We start from the raw sequence: 17,396 nt of genomic DNA, 5'->3' as shown, positions 1-17,396 counted from the left end.
AATAATGGGTATTATAGACCAGATACTATTTCCTTTTTTCAGGATATGTTTAGGTGTACCTATATAATTAAACTTAAAACATTTTCTTCCTCAAAATTTGTGATTGATATGAGATATTTTATTACATACTTTATAAGAGTTAAGTAAAATAATCTGTCAATGTGTTATTGTTCAATATTATCACACTTAAAGACATAAATGTTAATCATGATTTAACATGTAATTTTACAGAGTGAATTGCTGACTTCCATTAGTTTTTTTAAGTGTAATAGAAACATAATAACCTGTATGATTATTATGTTTCTTTAAGCTGTTGCTTAAAGTAGGCTACTATTGTATCCTGAGATGATCTCAATAAGTTTCACTTCGCCGAATAGAAGATCCTTTTCATTATATCTGGGAAGGTGTATTGCAATTTCTGAAAAACACCCATATTTGATTAGATATGTACATTTATTGTAAATATTTAGGTTAATATTTGTTAATTTAGGTTAAGATGGATTAAAAGCATTACAGAAAAATATACTAGATCCAGAACATCATAAGAATCAAATATCTGATTCAGAAATGCCATTGAAGTTGATGTAATCAAAATAGGTTTAAAATCTGTTGTATTACAAAAACTTTCCAAACTTTACATGTATAAATTTCCAAAAATTTACCTTGATTCATGTGTATTTAAAGTATCCAATAAGGTTCTAATAATAGAAATGAGAAGTATTGAAGATGAAAGTTTTAAACTACGCTAAATTAAAAGAATTCCTTCTCAAAGAGGCCTTACTTATCTGTTGTCTAACAAAAAATGATGACCACAGCAAATAAGTAACTTCCATGGGAGTTTTACAATTATCAGGTATCAACAATTAACCCATTTCTTGATATCAAGCAAAACTGCAACTTGTAATAAAAGAATAAAGAATTAACACATAAAACAGCTAGAACTCAATCAAAGTCACTTTAAAATTAGTTAAATACTTGTTATAAAAATATAAGGCTATGTTGTGAAAAGATATATGTAGTGGTTTCTTTTTCTATTTGATAAAACCACTGCTATTACCGAATGATGAAATCATTTGACGGTTTTATGACATTTATTCATTTTTTTCATGGTGTGTAAGCCTCTGGATCGTAAATTGCAATAAAAAAATGGTTTATGTTACCTTTTTTTTGTCAAACGATCTGTGTGTAGTTAGTGCAAGTACATCTTCAGGTTGTTGGTAGAACGTTATATAAAACAGCATCCATTCGATGAACTTGTCAAAATAAATATGTCTAAAAACACGAAATACACAAAAAAATTTAAACAACAGGAAATTAAAAACTTGGCCAAGTGACAAACACACGAGACAGGCGCCGGTGGAATATACTATAAATACTTGTTGTAAAAATTTAAAAAATACAAGGCTACGTTGCAGAAAAAATATACCTAATGTTTTCTTTTTGGATTTGATAAAAACACTGTTTTACCAAAGGATGAAATATAATAGTACAATTACCTTGTCACAGCTCCGTAGTTTCCGTATACATACCGGAAATTACGGAGCTGTGACGAGGTAATTGTACAATTATATTATAGTCATCAATTCAGCTCAGGGGCTAAATCATGTCTATTGAAATAAAAAAAAACTCATTTAACAGTTTATGACATTTATTAACTGTCATAAATGTTTAATATACAATAAATACAATTTATCTTAACATTTTTATGACAGGCGTTGCCAGTACACAATACTTTTGTAAATATTGGTTCGGTGATTCTAAGCTTTCCTTATCCCCTGTACATGAGTTACCGTCCATTGGTCTTACTCTCATCCTTTTGTGCTCCACAGTAAAGTAATAAGTCCACAGTCTGTGGTTAAGCTTAAGCACTATTTCAAACCATATCCATATGTTTGGTTGTAATGAAAACAAAGTTATCTATATATTAATACGCAGGCGGTTTCCTTTTCACAGTCGTAACTCGATAACAGCTTGACGGATTTTAATGTTTGAGGTGTCAAATCAAATTACCATATTATCATGTAATTTACAATGTGTATTAAAACTCCTTTGTAGTGTTTTCTGTTATTTGGTTAACTTTTGTTTTTTATTTAAACTTAAAATTAAACGCCACCACTAAGACGAAGAGCTGTGAGTGGCTGGAAGGAACACGAATGTGACCGCTTGCATCAACCTCCCAATGGAACATTTGACGGACAGAGAGTGGCAGTACCGCCGTGATGATACATCAAAGCTCGGACAAATGAATGTTTATGTTTACATTGAGGTGGCTTACACTTTAAGAAAGAAAAGACTGGCCGAGACAGCGATGTTAAATGCGTATCCCTTCTATATCCGTCAGATCCACTTGCTTCCCTCTTATGGTACCAACCGGAGACTTTGTTTGGGGCCCTTAATTTAAACACGCCCAAAACCGAACATATCGTTGAAATAATATAGCAATGCTAGAGTACGTGTCATACTGGTTGGCGTCAAGAGAAGTATTTAGCTTGCTACATCAGGTCTGAAAAGCTCACTTTACAGTATGTGGTTGACATATAAGTGCTCATAGAGTGCACCTGCATACAGTACATAAGAGATAACCAAAGCAGTATGAGAGCGGATCTAGGTATACTTAAATATTGTAGATCACTTTTATAATTTTTTACAACATAATATTTTTCATATTTCTATAATCAGTCATAGAAATTAGAGTGCTTGATTGAGTTCTTGTTGTTTATGTTTTTGTTCTTTATGCTTTTATTACAAGTTGCAATTTTGCTCGATTTCGAGCAACGGGTTATCTAGTTTGAGTTTAATCACAAACAATAGACCACCATTTTTAATTAAATAATTAAATTTAAATTAATAATTATTAAATTAAATTCTTCCACAAGATTGGACTATAGGACACCTGATTCAGCAACAGGTGAAGACAATGACACAACTCCATTTAATTAATTCACTCCTATTAGAACTTCAATTTCAGATTAATTTATGTAATTAATGTGCTTTCGGCTAGTAATGTATACAACAAACCTATTTCTTGGATCGTTTTCTTACTGCATTTTCTTGTTTTTAGACACTGACATTACTCAGTCAGATAATAAGTTACAGTCAGAGTATGCTCTTACCCCTTTTATGCACTTACCACCACCCCACCTTAAGCTATCGAATGAAAATGTTATCTGATAATGTATCGCCGGTTTTCTGCAGAACTGTAGGAAGATGTGTTTAAGGTAATAGGCTACAGTAAAACTTCTTCTAAATTCACCCCATTGTACCACAGCCTGGGTTAAGTTAGAAATAATAAAATGGTAACCTAGTTAGATCAATAAGAAAGTAAAATGTCCTCCATGGTGTGGCATAGTTCGTATCTCTGGCATGTACAACAGGATTGTAATGGTACACACTACACACAGATGCCTTGACTTACCGAGTTTTAGATCATATCCAGAAAACTGTTGATTAAGGCTGATTTAAATATTTAGGAAATAGATTTTGTGCAAGTTTACAGGCTATCCTTGTAGATAGGCTGTATAAAGATAACATATAACAAAAGCATCTGGTATACATATTTTTGAACTGATGAATTTCCCGTTATCCAATTTTCCTAAAAAAAAAAAAAAAACACACACAGCGAAGCATAAATATCAAGGGCTGCAAATGGTGTCATTTGAGACCAGGGAACTATAAAAGATACATACTTATAAGCGTACAGAAAAAATTACTCAAAAACGACCATCCTAAATGGTTGTGTCAAGTCTGTCTCTAAATAATAAGTCCTTATTATTTCCTGTGTTTGTTAAGTTAAGCATACATTTTCTATGGAAGAAAAAATAAGTAAATGATGTGGAGTTGAGACAAGGGATTATCATTTACAGTTAGTACCTGAATGAAATCAAACACCAAAGCAGTTAACTTTTTAATTTTCACCAAATATATTTTATTAACAAATAAAAAAACTTAAACTAATATACTAAATGGTTTATGTGACAAATGTGATCAATGTCTTGGTTTAAGTGTACAGTAGACTCCTTCATATCCAAACTCCTCAGGACCAAAGCGAGTCCGGATAACGGTTTTTCCGGTTAAACCAACGTTCCCAAAAACTTGTTAAAACAGACCAATTAAATGCATGCTGTATACATATTTGACTTTAATTTAGGAGAGCATTGTATTTAGGCACGTGATACCTGGTCTCAAATCTTTCCCACAAGAACAGTCGTTTCAATACCGCCCACTTCCTGCCAATCTAGTCTGGTGGTTAAACCTATAAGCTGATTAAAATAGTCCGATTAAAGAGACCTCATTGCCACAGATTTTAGTTCGGTCAAACCGATGTCCAGTTAAAAGGTGTCTGGATAAGAGGGAGTCTACTGTATGAACAATTCTTAACACCCAAAAATAATATATTTATACTAATTAGCATAAAATGGAAAAATGTACAAAAACTTAACATTACTGGCTTTTCTGGACCAAGGCAGAAACTTAGGATAATAACGCAGTAATGTACTCTAACACTACATTAAAGTAGTCAGTTGTAATGTATATATAACAAATTATAGAATAATTATCGAAATAAATAATCAGTCCTAGATACAACTTAGTATTAAAAAAAAACACTGAATGAACAATGGAGATTTGTATCTTTGAAATGTTTGACTTTACATGAGTAAGATAACTGCTATGTTTTTGTGCACCATCATAGCCTAATTGTAAAAAAATGTTTAAACTGTGAGGTCACTCTACTGTGTGAATTAGTGTTGGTTTTTGTTGTTAAGGGTTTTCCACAAATATTGCAATTATGAGTTCACTCTACGGTGTGAATCAATGTATGTTGTTCCATATAGATTTTGTTGTGAAGGATTTTCCACAAATATTGCAATTACGAGTACACTCTACGGTGTGAATCAATGTATGTTGTTCCATATGGTTTTTGATGTTAAGGATTTTCCACAAATATTGCAATTATGAGTTCACTCTATGGTGTGAATCAATGTATGTTTCTCCATATGGTATTTTTGTGAAAGGTTTTCCACATATAGTGCAATTAATTATGAGGCCACAAAATTTATATTGCTTGATTGCACAATTGATTTTGAAGGATTTTCCATATGTAGTTCCACATATAGTGCACTTGCAAGGTCATTCCTCGGTGTGAACGCATATGTGTCTCTTCATATTACCACTTCTTGTGAAGAATTTTCCACATGTATTGCACTTACATGGTCACTCTCTAGTGTGAATTAAGGTATGTCTCGTCATCTTGTTTTTGGTTGTGAAGGATTTTCCACATATAGTGCAATTATGAGGTCGCTCTCCAGTATGAACCAATGTATGAATTTTCAAACTGCTTTTGACTGTGAAGGATTTTCCACATATGGTGCACTTATGAGGTCCCTCTCCAGTGTGAAGGAGTGTATGAATTTTCAAACTGCCTTTGACTGTGAAGGATTTTCCACATATACTGCACTTATGAGGTCGCTCTCCAGTGTGAACCAATGTATGTCTCATCAAACTACTATTATTTGTAAATGATTTTCCACATATGGTGCACTTATGAGGTCCCTCTCCAGTGTGAAGGAGTGTATGATTCTTCAATACAGTGTAGGTTGTGAAGGATTTTCCACATATGGTGCACTTATGAGGTCGTTCTCCTAAATGAGTAAATTCCAAATGCTTTTTCAAATGGCTTTGTAATGGAAAGGGTTTTTCGCATACAGTGCATTTATGACGTTGCCCTCCGGTGTGAACCAATGCATGAATTTTCATACTGCTTTTGGTTGTGAAGGATTTTCCACATGTAGTGCAATTATAAGGTCGGTCTCCAGTGTGAGCCAATGTATGTCTCATCATATTGCTACTATTTGTAAAGGATTTTCCACATATGGTGCACTTATGAGGTTGCTCTCCAGTGTGAAGGAGTGTGTGTTGCTTCAATATAGCATTGGTTGTGAAGGATTTTCCACATATGGTGCACTTATGAGGTCGTTCTCCTAAATGAACTTGAAATTGGTGTTTCCTCAAATGGCTTGGGCGTGTAAAGGATCTTTCGCATTCAGTGCACTTATAACGCCACCCTCCAGTGTGAACCATTGCATGACTCTTCATACTGATATTGGTTTTGAAGGATTTTCCACATGTAGTGCACTTATAAGGACGCTTCTCAGAATGTGACAATAAATGATCCTTTACTTGACGTAGTTGAACAAATGTTTTCTCACATGTCAAACATTTAAAGGGATGTTCACCCGTGTGTCCATATATATGATTTTTCATTTTCCATATAGCTGAAAACATGTTTCTACATATTGGACACGTATGGGGAAGACTTTTAGTGATCTTAGACATTTTTTACTTTGCACTTTTTGACTTTGTGAAACTTATCAAACAAGCAGGTAACTAACTATAATCAGGATAAGAATTAAATAATAGGTATTATAGACCAATACAATTTTCTTCTTTCAGGATATGTTAAGTGTATATAATTAAACTTAGGAAAATTCTTCTTTAGGAAATTCCCTTCCTCAAAATTTGTGATTGGTATGAGATTTTTTATGACATACTTTAGAGATTGTTTTTGCTTGTCTTAAATACAACTTCATATTTTATTAACTGCAAATTAAAATAATCTGTCAATGTGTTATTTTTCAATATTATTACACTTAAAGACTAACTAACTAATTATGATTTAACATTTAATTTTACAGAGTGAATTGCTGACTTCCATTTGTATTTACTGTAAAGTAAAATAATCTGTCAATGTGTTATTTTTCAATATTATTACACTTGAAAACATAACTGATTATGATTTAACATGTAATATTACAGAGGTAATTGCTTACTTCCATTTGTATTTAAGTGTAATAGAAACTTAATAACCTTTTTAGCTGTTTCTTAAAGTACTATTGTATCCTGAGATGATCTCAATAAGCTTCACTTCGCCGAATAGAAGATCCTTTTCATTATATCTGGGAAGGTGTATTGTAATTTCTGAAAAACACCCATATTTGATTAGATATGCGACGCTGCTTTCTGCACTGGGAAAAATAAATATTAAAAGTAAGTGCAGTCGCAACCGTTTGCCAAGGATAGCTCAGCCTACAATGGCTGGGTAAAGTTCCAGGGTCTGCGATAAGGTCAGGGAAACCACTAGGCCAAAAGCCGGGTCTAACCGGTATAGGACTGGCTCATACACGGGCACTGTGAACAAGTCAAAAACAAGTCACCAAAACAAACGTGCAATAATCACTACCAGGCCTACGCCGATTCTCCACACTCCTAGAGGGTCGTTGCTGACTACGCAACTCGGGCTTCGTCCTAACTATCCAATAGTTAAGCCCAGAGTGCCTAAAACACGGTGAGTTACACGACGACTTGCCAATAAAAACCACAACGCGCGTTATCACCAGGCGGGGTCTACTAGGCCACTACAATCCAATACACAACTCTAATGCCCAAGCTAAGAATCAAACAGTTCACTCAATAATCGTACCACATAATAATATACAAGTACACTATAGGTAGGGTGGCTACACCACTAGTAGCTGGTCTCAATAAATACCAAGCCAAACAAGCAAAACTAAATGGCAATTGCACTATTAAAATATTGAGCTACTTAGTAGCAGATAAATAAATATTAACTACGTTCCAAACACTAGATAAATATATTATCTGATAGCCGGTACTCCGCTATCCAAGCTACCAAGATAACGTGTTGGACTACTAAGCAAGCTGTTCAGGTTAAATTAAAATAATCAAATGAATAACCAATAACAACCCTACTACTGCTACTGCTACTACCAACTTTATGTTACTTAGCTGAGCTTCTGTTAATAGGCTAATAAAACTAGCTACTAGCCTGCTGGCCTCGTGCTTCCAACTACGCACGCTAAATCGTGCAGCCTAGGTTTGTCGGGCCTCAGAGTTATTAGTAATATAACTAACTCTAGGTACAACGCAAAATAATATCTACTACAGTCGATTAAATTATATTATTTGCGCTCTAGCACCTGCCCAGAACCGTCAGGAATATACTTTAATATTATTCCTGACTAATAAATCCTAACTACCGTCAGGCTTCGACCAGCACGGTTACAACTCTAACTCTCGCAATAAAATCAGATATTAATATATTCAAACTAATAATATCAGCTTTTAACCAAAATCAAAGAACGTCGTCCACTCACCAGCAGTGGGTCTTAACACCCAACTTAACACCAACTGTCACACCTCGTACACTCTGTACCTCCAACGTACGCCAGCCGTCTCCACAGGCACAGGACACCAACACTATCCTCACTCTACGAGATCCACCACTAGAATGTCCTGCTCGGCTATCCGGTAGTCCCAGGATACCCAAGCTTATCCGAACTGATAAGCCGGGTCAAAGGGTGCTAGCCAGGTTCGCCGCCGCCGCTTGCTTACCCCAACAATCGGTGCGCGGCCAAATAGCAAATATTTACCCCCCTAGGAAAAAGGCTCGTTACATCCCCCACTTACATCGGGATGAAAAAAAAGAAAACGGCCAAAAAGAAAAAAAATCTTTAAACTCCGGCCAAAACAAAATACTCCAACCTCTAACCCAATGGTGAACCCTACACCACAGGTCTCAAACTTAACACAAAGAAAAACTCTTCTACTCGCCACTACCAGCCAACATGGTGCTGAATGATTTAGCATCATAAACCAGACGGGGATTTCCATTGCAAGGGCCTTCGGGGTCTTCGTCACCAATTTTGACACTGTCTATGCGGCCACCTTGGCCAGAACAGTAATCACCCACGCCCATTCTTACTACCTCTGTCCCACATGTCACCAATCCGAGGTCTCGGATGACATCCATACCCAGAATCATGTCTATGGTGAGGGTGGGGACGTACAAGGCATCTCCTACCCACCGTCTTCTCGCAGCTTCTCCTGCCAATCGGAATGAATACTCGGCTCTAGACCGTGACCCATCTGCCATCCTTAGAGGAGCGGGTTTCTTGTAAGGCTCTATCCCCTGGCGTTGAAGATGTTCGGCGACTCCTCGCCCAACCAAGTTGACGACGGACCCAGTGTCCAGTAACGCCACAAAAACGCTGCCCATCAGCACAACTTCAACGAAGGGCCTAGAGTCCAAAGTTAGCCGGTCCTCGTCTACTCCACCAACCAGGCTGTTCAGTTTTCCGAGCCACTCGGACCACTCTTCTGAGGTCGTTCGTTTTCGGTGGCCGTGCCCAGTTGACCTCCTGATGTCTGAGCTGGCCTGCCGTTTCCCGCACGACATCCACACTGGTTCACAGTAAGACCGGGTTTCCCACACCCAAAACAGGAGACGGTCCTCGGCTTGCCACAGCCTCTAGCAAAGTGACCAATCTCCTGGCACCTAAAACAACGCACATCCTTTGCACCATCTGCAACTTCCCTAGTCATTACGGGCCTTTGTTCATGGACCCGGTTAGAGTCAAAATCTACTCTCTGCCCAATCGACTTTGCCTCAAGGGATGGTCTCTGAAAATTATGTCTTTCGACCGCGGCCGTTTCAAAACACTTCCCAGCCTTCTTCTTGGGAACATAGGCGGTTTCCAAAACCAGCGCTACGTTTGGTGAAGGAGGAGGTCGGAAGGCTGCCTTCTCTCGCAGATAGGCCTCGTAATCTTCAGCCAACTCCACCATCTCGGCCAGGTTGCTGAAGTCACGCCGGCGTACCATCAGCTTGTACTCAGGACGCATATTGTTGTAGATCAAGTCCAATCTACCATGCTCTGACAACGTACCGCTACGCCTAAGCAAGGTACTTATGGCCACGACATAATCTCGGAAGTGTTCGGTCTCACCCTGCGTCCTTTTCCGGATCTCCTCATCCAAATTCCTCTGATAACCAGGTGGAAGGAACTGGATCTCAAATTGATGCCGGAAAGCTTCAAAAGAATACAGGAGCTCCTTGCAGTTCCTATACCAAAGAAGTGCTGAACCTTGCCACAGCTCCGGCAGCGCTCTGAGCAGGTCTTCTGATATTATAGAGTACGAGACCATCAGCTCTTCAAGGCGCTCCAGGAACGACACAGGGTCTCGTCGGCCATCAAACCTTAAACCCCACTTCCGGACCATGTCACATATCTTGGAGCAATCCTTTGGCTCCACCCTGCTGGCCTCATTTGAGAGCATATCCGAGCCTCGAGGCAGCTCCAAGCTAGAAGGACGGACTGGTCTCTCCAAATTATCACTAGGTCGCTGCCATCCCTTGGGTCTACTTGGTAACCCAAAGGTAGGCATGGGAGCAGCCACAACAGGGGACGTAGGGTTGGCGGGTCTTTCGAACCCATAGCCGACCTCATTACTCGGCGAGCCTCTCGCCTGTCGCACCACCGATGCCAGATATTCTCGAAGAGTCCGGGTATCAGTCTCCAAAGACAACCCAAGAATCTCTTTGACCGCCTCTAACTCCCTGCTAAGTTCCACTATCTCTGCTTGATTCGATTCCGCATTACCCATTACCTGAGGTACGGTTCTCAGGGGGTCAGGAAGCTCCACAGTTGTAGTAGCTTGGTGTACATATGTCGGTGCAGCAGCCCCAGCCGTACACAGCCTATCATGGCTGTACCGACGGGCATTCCGCTGCTTCCAAAACGATGAAAATCTCTGCCGTAATTCAGCAGAAGTCCCAGTGGTCACCAAACCATACTGGTCCATCGTTCTCATGAGCTCCCCTTTCGAGAGGTCATAGATCCAACCCACGCGACCGTCCCGGGGCTGCGACCCCAAGGACATAGTCGCTGGCGCGGAATAGGTCAAAGAAGTTGTCACCGTCGTAGCCACGACCGATGAAATAGTCGGCCAAACGAGCGAAGACGCCGGCCACAATGACGATGTCGTAACCACCGACAGTTCGGAGCTAACCCCAGAACTAGTCGTTGTAACAATAGCAGACGTGATAGGCGTACCGCCTAGCACAGACGTCGTACTCGTAGTCACAACCATATTTAAAATTCAAATACCACGACTAATCCGCAAAAATAAGAGCGAAACCGATTAAAATCTATTTAACACCGTACTATAAATCAAACCAAATATAGGTGTGAACGTCAAACCACAAATACACAATAAGGGTTCTCACTCAAATAATATTCAACACTAAAGCTCAATTAATTAGCAAAATAATATTTACCAACTAATATCTATGTATACAACCACTAAATAAATTAGGGTTCACAACACACCACGCTGTAACAGAAAACAGGTTAGGCCTACCCAACCGACTATAAAATCACAGCAGGTCTGCCTAAAACTCTGCTCAACAGCTCAGGTCCGCAGCCAATCTGCACAAGTCCGCAGCAAATCTGCACAAATAAAATTATTTTGTTCGGGCGCCGTTAATACGTCAGCCACTCAGCACCACTGCCAACCTCAGTCCCTGTTCGCAGGCGCCATCTTGCGACGCTGCTTTCTGCACTGGGAAAAATAAATATTAAAAGTAAGTGCAGTCGCAACCGTTTGCCAAGGATAGCTCAGCCTACAATGGCTGGGTAAAGTTCCAGGGTCTGCGATAAGGTCAGGGAAACCACTAGGCCAAAAGCCGGGTCTAACCGGTATAGGACTGGCTCATACACGGGCACTGTGAACAAGTCAAAAACAAGTCACCAAAACAAACGTGCAATAATCACTACCAGGCCTACGCCGATTCTCCACACTCCTAGAGGGTCGTTGCTGACTACGCAACTCGGGCTTCGTCCTAACTATCCAATAGTTAAGCCCAGAGTGCCTAAAACACGGTGAGTTACACGACGACTTGCCAATAAAAACCACAACGCGCGTTATCACCAGGCGGGGTCTACTAGGCCACTACAATCCAATACACAACTCTAATGCCCAAGCTAAGAATCAAACAGTTCACTCAATAATCGTACCACATAATAATATACAAGTACACTATAGGTAGGGTGGCTACACCACTAGTAGCTGGTCTCAATAAATACCAAGCCAAACAAGCAAAACTAAATGGCAATTGCACTATTAAAATATTGAGCTACTTAGTAGCAGATAAATAAATATTAACTACGTTCCAAACACTAGATAAATATATTATCTGATAGCCGGTACTCCGCTATCCAAGCTACCAAGATAACGTGTTGGACTACTAAGCAAGCTGTTCAGGTTAAATTAAAATAATCAAATGAATAACCAATAACAACCCTACTACTGCTACTGCTACTACCAACTTTATGTTACTTAGCTGGGCTTCTGTTAATAGGCTAATAAAACTAGCTACTAGCCTGCTGGCCTCGTGCTTCCAACTACGCACGCTAAATCGTGCAGCCTAGGTTTGTCGGGCCTCAGAGTTATTAGTAATATAACTAACTCTAGGTACAACGCAAAATAATATCTACTACAGTCGATTAAATTATATTATTTGCGCTCTAGCACCTGCCCAGAACCGTCAGGAATATACTTTAATATTATTCCTGACTAATAAATCCTAACTACCGTCAGGCTTCGACCAGCACGGTTACAACTCTAACTCTCGCAATAAAATCAGATATTAATATATTCAAACTAATAATATCAGCTTTTAACCAAAATCAAAGAACGTCGTCCACTCACCAGCAGTGGGTCTTAACACCCAACTTAACACCAACTGTCACACCTCGTACACTCTGTACCTCCAACGTACGCCAGCCGTCTCCACAGGCACAGGACACCAACACTATCCTCACTCTACGAGATCCACCACTAGAATGTCCTGCTCGGCTATCCGGTAGTCCCAGGATACCCAAGCTTATCCGAACTGATAAGCCGGGTCAAAGGGTGCTAGCCAGGTTCGCCGCCGCCGCTTGCTTACCCCAACAATCGGTGCGCGGCCAAATAGCAAATATTTACCCCCCTAGGAAAAAGGCTCGTTACAGATATGTACATTTATTGTAAATATTTAGGTTAATATTTGTTAATTTAGGTTAAGATGGATTAAAAGCATTACAGAAATATATACTAGACTAGCTGTACCCGCGGGCTTTGCCCCGTTTTACTTCATAAGTGAGCTCTTTCGCATGGCTCAATCACAACCTGGTTGAAGTTCGTTCGCTACGCTCACTCACCTTTAGGTTGGAGCTCGTTCGCTACGCTAACTCGCCTCCAGGTTGAAGTTTATTCGCTACGCTCACTCACCTTTTGGTTGCAAATTAGCAGTTGTCATAAATTTAAAAAAATAATAGTGCTGCACCCTGTTGGTAATCCTTGTAACTTTAATGCTATTGCACATCATAGAACAGAACCAACTTGTTTAATTGAAACAGCTGTTATGATGCATTAATTCCATTTAAATACCGTATGAGTACTCATAAGGTTAACATGGGAAACTCCAGAGCCACTGGGGCGGAGCCCGAGAGTCTGATCAGAATAAAAACAACTTAGTTTTCCTATTTAATGCCTAAAGAATCAGTGTACCAAATTTCAGCCTCCTAGGTAAATGGGAAGCGGGAGAATTAGTGATGAGTGAGTGAGTCAGTCAGTCAGTCAGTCAGTGAGGGCTTTGCCTTTTATATATATAGATCCAGAACATCATAATAATAAAATATCTGATTCAGAAATGCCATTGAAGTTGATGTAATCAAAATACGTTTAAAATCTGTTGTATTACAAACACTTTCCAAACTTTGTATGTATAAATTTCCAAAAATTTACCTTAATTCATGTGTACTTAAAGTATCCAATAAGGTTCTAAAAATAGAAATGAGAAGTATTGAAAATGAAAGTTTTAAGCTAGGCTAAATTAAAAGAATTCCTTCTCAAGAGGCCTTACTTATGTGTTGTCTAACAAAAAATGAAGACCACAGCAAATAAGTGACTTCCATGGGAGATTTACAATTATCAGGTATCAACAATTAACCCATTTCTTGATATCAAGCAAAACTGCAACTTGTAATAAAAGAATAAAGAATTAACACATAAAACAGCTAGACCTCAATGAAAGTCACTTTAAAATTAGTTAAATACTTGTTATAAAAATATAAGGCTATGTTGTGAAAAGATATATGTAGTGGTTTCTTTTTCTATTTGATAAAAACACTGTTATTACCCAATGATGAAATCATTTGACGGTTTTATGACATTTATTCATTTTTTTCATGGTGTGTAAGCCTCTGGATCGTAAATTGCAATATAAAAATGGTTTATGTTACCTTTTTTCGTCAAACGATCCGTGTGTAGTTAGTGCAAGTACATCTTCAGGTTGATGGTAGAACGTTATATAAAACAGCATTCATTCGATGAACTTGTCGAAATAAATATGTCTATAAACACGAAATACACAAAAAAATTTAAACAACACGAATTTACAAACTTGGCCAAGTGACAAACACACGAGACAGGCGCCGGTGGAATATACTATAAATACTTGTTGTAAAAATTAAAAAAATACAAGGCTACGTTGCAGAAAAAATATACCTAATGTTTTCTTTTTGGATTTGATAAAAACACTGTTTTACCAAAGGATGAAATATAATAGTACAATTACCTTGTCACAGCTCCGTAGTTTCCGTATACATACCGGAAATTACGGAGCTGTGACGAGGTAATTGTACAATTATATTATAGTCATCAATTCAGCTCAGGGGCTAAATCATGTCTATTGAAATAAAAAAAAACTCATTTAACAGTTTATGACATTTATTAACTGTCATAAATGTTTAATATACAATAAATACAATTTATCTTAACATTTTTATGACAGGCGTTGCCAGTACACAATACTTTTGTAAATATTGGTTCGGTGATTCTAAGCTTTCCTTATCCCCTGTACATGAGTTACCGTCCATTGGTCTTACTCTCATTCTTTTGTGCTCCACAGTAAAGTAATAAGTCCACAGTCTGTGGTTAAGCTTAAGCACTATTTCAAACCATATCCATATGTTTGGTTGTAATGTAAACAAAGTTATCTATATATTAATACGCAGGCGGTTTCCTTTTCACAGTTGTAACTCGATAACAGCTTGACGGATTTTAATGTTTGAGGTGTTAAATCAAATTACTATATTATCATGTAATTTACAATGTGTATTAAAACTCCTTTGTAGTGTATTCTGTTATTTGGTTAACTTTTGTTTTTTATTTAAATTTAAAATTAAATGCCACCAGTAAGACGAAGAACTGGGAGTGGCTGGAAGGAATGCGAATGTGACCGCTCTTGCAGGGCCGGAACAAGGGGGGGGCAGAGGGGGCGGTTGCCCCGGGCGGCAGGGTTGAGGGGCGGCAAATTTCTGGTTGCAGAAAATTTGTTTAATACTGTTTGTAAAAGTTTTTAATGAGCCGAACGTCATAAGGAACGTCAATTAAGTAATTTCAAAACTGCATAACGTAATAAACAAACAATAATTTTACAATAGAAATCAATATAAATTGCAACGGAGTAGAAAACACTGAGAGCCCTAATAGCATAGTTAGCAGCACAGCAAAGTTTGTTTACAATTTCAGCTGATCGCCATCCCTGTCAAGGCGCCATGCCGCCCTGCCGTGGTTCGTTATATAGAGGTTAGGTTTCCAGGAATTTCGCTAAGTCGAGGTTCCAGAACCAGCGTCGATCAATATAGGTCGGGACTTGACCTCATTAAAATACAGTACAATTAAAGTAGCATGGGCTACAATTCTTTACAGTACAGTGTTTACATTGTACAGTAGAACCTAAATTATCCGGCATAATAAAGGGGAGGGATCTTGAATATTGCGCAATCATGACAATGGCCACAACCAATCACAGCTTGTTCTAACCCTCCTAAAACCTAGCCAAACACTGTATTGCGTAGTCATAAATTATGTAAAGAACAAAACAAAACAGTAGAAAGTTTTGTATGCTACTGCTCGCGATAGGCCGGTAGCACAGACAATATAATACTTTATTGTCTGTGCCGGTAGGCTACTTACAGTACAGTACTGATTTATCACAACAGAGGAATGTCAATAATAATCATTAACTATAGCATTGGTGTTGCTAATGCTAGTTGAAACAAATCGTATTGAAAACAATAAATTATTAGATAAGTCATTATAAAAGAGTATAATCATAGCCAACTTAAGGATAGTAAAAATACTCGTAAAAGGAATGTTAAAATAGCGATGTTGTTATTCTTTCTCTTTGGTTTTGTTTTTATATTCTTTCTTAGGTTTTTCTTTATCAAAAAAATTGTACAATTCACCATAGTTATCCCATATCGCCCAATCACAGCTTACTAAACATTACGTCGTCATCAGTCCTCAGTGAATGAAATCAGTTCTCAGTTGCAACATAGCGCGCGCAGAGACAGCAGACAAAGATGTAAATTGTAAAACGGAGCAGAAGAATGTTAGCGCAAGCGATGAGGTGACCTTTCCATTTCATTTGATAAAGAAACAGATTTTCCCAAAACAATAATTGGGTGGGGGATTTGTCATATCGAGGGAAAGACGTAGACAATTCGTTATGCAGAGGTTAAATTCGCAATGTAGAGGTTCTGACAATGATAAATTTGTTATACTTATTGAGGTGTCTTATTTTAGCCGAAATCACGAAAAATTCGTTAAATCAAGGTCGTTGTTATAGTTTGTTCGTTATGTAGAGGTAAAATATACATTGTGTCTTATGGAGAGTTCTAGGGGATTAAAAAAAATTCGTTATATCAAGGAATTCGTTATATCTACCTATTCCACTTTACCTATTCCATTTTTGTTTAATTTGTGAGGGATTTTTTGTTGTGGGTGAAGGGGGGGGAGGGGCGGCAAATTTTAGTTTGCCCCCACTCAAAAATTGTCTAGATCCGGCCCTGCGCTCTTGCATCAACCTCCCAATGGAACATTTGACGGACACAGAGTGGCAGTACCGCCGTGGTGATACATCCAACCTCGGACAAATGAATGTTTATGTTTACATTGAGGTGGCTTACATTTTAAGAAAGAAAAGACTGGCCGGGACAGAGATGTTAAATGCGTATCCCTTCTATATCCGTCGTTAGATCCACTTGCTTCCCTCTTATGGTACCAACCAGAGACTTTGTTTGGGGCCCTTAATTAAAACACGCCCAAAACCGAACATATTGTTGAAATAATTTAACAATGCTAGTGTGTCATACTGATTGGTGTCAAGAGAGGTATTTAGCTTGCTACATTAGGTCTGAAAAGCTCACTTTACAGTATGTGGTTGACATACAGGGAGCGGCAGAAATATCTGACGGTTTTCAAGCGAGTACAGTCCGGCAGCCGAGTGGAGGGGGGTGGTGGGGAGCGGCTCAATCTCAAGGCCAAGTGTGACCATTTTAGTCGCCATGGAGCAGTGGACCAGTATACATCGCGCGTTTGCCGTTGAGGCGTTTTTTAAAAATGGCGATTCTGTTGTTGGTACGCAACGTAAGTTTCGGAGGCATTTTAATGTGGCTCGTGGGGAACCAATCCCATCCCGAAACACCATC

The 17,396-nt window shown here is 38.6% G+C and overlaps 1 protein-coding gene and 1 long non-coding RNA gene across 3 annotated transcripts in view; both read right to left on the bottom strand.

Annotated features, from left to right (window-relative positions):
- Positions 1-271: 271 nt before the first annotated feature.
- LOC128993791 (uncharacterized) overlaps positions 272-17,396 on the bottom strand; it is a 31,540-nt gene continuing 14,415 nt past the window's right edge. The window contains exons 3-4 of one of the 2 annotated variants that reach the window (XR_008490823.1): positions 6,865-6,975; positions 272-418 (exon numbers count right to left, since the gene is read on the bottom strand). This is a non-coding gene — a long non-coding RNA (uncharacterized LOC128993791). The remainder of the gene's footprint in view (positions 419-6,864; positions 6,976-17,396) is intronic. The other variant, XR_008490824.1, reaches the window with a different exon arrangement.
- Positions 3,976-6,293, bottom strand: LOC128993790 (zinc finger protein 98-like). Its single transcript, XM_054417799.1, has one exon. It carries the CDS (start codon positions 6,280-6,282, stop codon positions 5,212-5,214), a length of 1,071 nt encoding a protein of 356 aa, XP_054273774.1. The 5' UTR covers positions 6,283-6,293; the 3' UTR covers positions 3,976-5,211.

This window comes from Macrosteles quadrilineatus, unplaced genomic scaffold (genome assembly GCF_028750875.1).
Source record: "Macrosteles quadrilineatus isolate MER2022 unplaced genomic scaffold, UCM_ALF_1.0 Scaffold_5__1_contigs__length_97177068, whole genome shotgun sequence".
Lineage (NCBI taxonomy): Eukaryota > Metazoa > Arthropoda > Insecta > Hemiptera > Cicadellidae > Macrosteles > Macrosteles quadrilineatus.
Note: the sequence above shows the minus strand (reverse complement) of the source record. Positions and strands in the feature narration are given on the sequence as shown.

What these genes read in the sequence shown, in the direction of transcription:
- LOC128993790 (XM_054417799.1), bottom strand. Translation starts at nt 6,282, where the DNA reads ATGTTTTCAGCTATATGGAAAATGAAAAATCATATATATGGACACACG.